The 1,266-nt window shown below is 39.3% G+C and overlaps 1 protein-coding gene across 1 annotated transcript; it reads left to right on the top strand.

Moving 5' to 3' along the window:
• Window positions 1-401: 401 nt before the first annotated feature.
• LOC103523037 (galactosylceramide sulfotransferase-like) lies at window positions 402-1,212 on the top strand (the record flags this gene model as incomplete). The annotated part of the gene is made up of 1 exon (XM_008488115.3): window positions 402-1,212. A coding segment is annotated over one exon (811 nt), but the record flags the coding sequence as incomplete, so codon positions are not given.
• Window positions 1,213-1,266: the final 54 nt, after the last annotated feature.

Genomic DNA, 1,266 nt, shown 5'->3' with positions numbered 1-1,266 from the left:
TTTCCGCCCCCCCCCCCACGTTCATGCTTGCATGACATGCTACCTGTCATGCTTGCATGACATTCTGCCTGTCATGCTTGCATGAATGTGTGGGGCGGGCATGATATTCCACCAAAAAAAGAGCCTTAAAATTCAAAGAAAATATTCTAAAGCTATGTACATTGACTCCGATCCAAGTTGCAAGGTTTTTATTGTAAAGATTCGATTCGATTCTGTAGATTACATGAGAATTTTCTAAACAACTTTAAACATTTAGCAAGTACCCATTGAATGTATTCTAAGGCTGATTTTTCCATGTGATGCTTTTGCCATCAGAACCTTGAACTTTTTTTTATAATATGATCTGCCGGAGTGATTTATGTAAATATGTGACCAAATTTTTACATTGCTTTTTGTTTCAGATCAAATCTGCCTAGTACTGTCATAAGCGAAGGTCAAAGTGATTCAAATCGTAGGACTGTTAAGCAGAAATCCAACCTCGGTTCAATCAATACCAAGAGAAAAGACAGCATTTTCTTCTTGAAAACTCACAAGTGCGCGAGTTCCACAATACAAAATATTCTCCTTCGATATGGCCGGGAGAATAATCTCATGTTTGTGTTGCCTTCCACCACAAATTACTTGGGTCATCCGAGGCGGTTTACGTCACTTTTGATACCCCAGAATTTGCAGACTGAGGATAACAAGTATGACATATTCGCGCATCACTCAAGATACAATTCAAACGAAGTGAAGAAAATTATGAAACCCGGTGCAGTCTTTATAACCATCTTGAGGGACCCAGGCACTTTGTTTGAATCCCTGTACAATTTTTTTCACATGGATAGAAGGTTTAATGTAACATTCGAAGAATTCAAGATAGATCCCAGCCTATATGCAAACATGTTAGACAAGAGAAAAGGTTCAAGATATGGTAAAAACCAGATGTGTTTTGATCTGGGCTTAAATGAGGCATTCTTCTTTCAAGAGGAAGTTTTGCAGAAGTTCATTGATCAGATTGAACGAGAATTTCACCTGGTTATGATATCTGAGTACATGGAGGTGTCACTTGTTCTGTTGGCAGATCTCCTGGGGTGGCCTCTAGAACAAGTGGTTTTCCTGGAATCTATGGTAAGACAAGACAAAAGGAAAGTTCAAGTATCCGAATGGGAAAAGGAAAAACTGCGGGCTTTGAATCATGCGGACACAATCCTGTACAAACATTTCCTTGAGGTATTCAAGAGAAAAATCAAACACTATGGGGTGGAGAGAATGGAACGCCAAGTC

The sequence above is a fragment of the Diaphorina citri genome, unplaced genomic scaffold (assembly GCF_000475195.1).
Source record: "Diaphorina citri unplaced genomic scaffold, Diaci psyllid genome assembly version 1.1 scaffold14199, whole genome shotgun sequence".
Taxonomy (NCBI): Eukaryota; Metazoa; Arthropoda; class Insecta; order Hemiptera; family Psyllidae; genus Diaphorina; species Diaphorina citri.
This window is presented reverse-complemented; position numbering and strand designations above follow the sequence as displayed.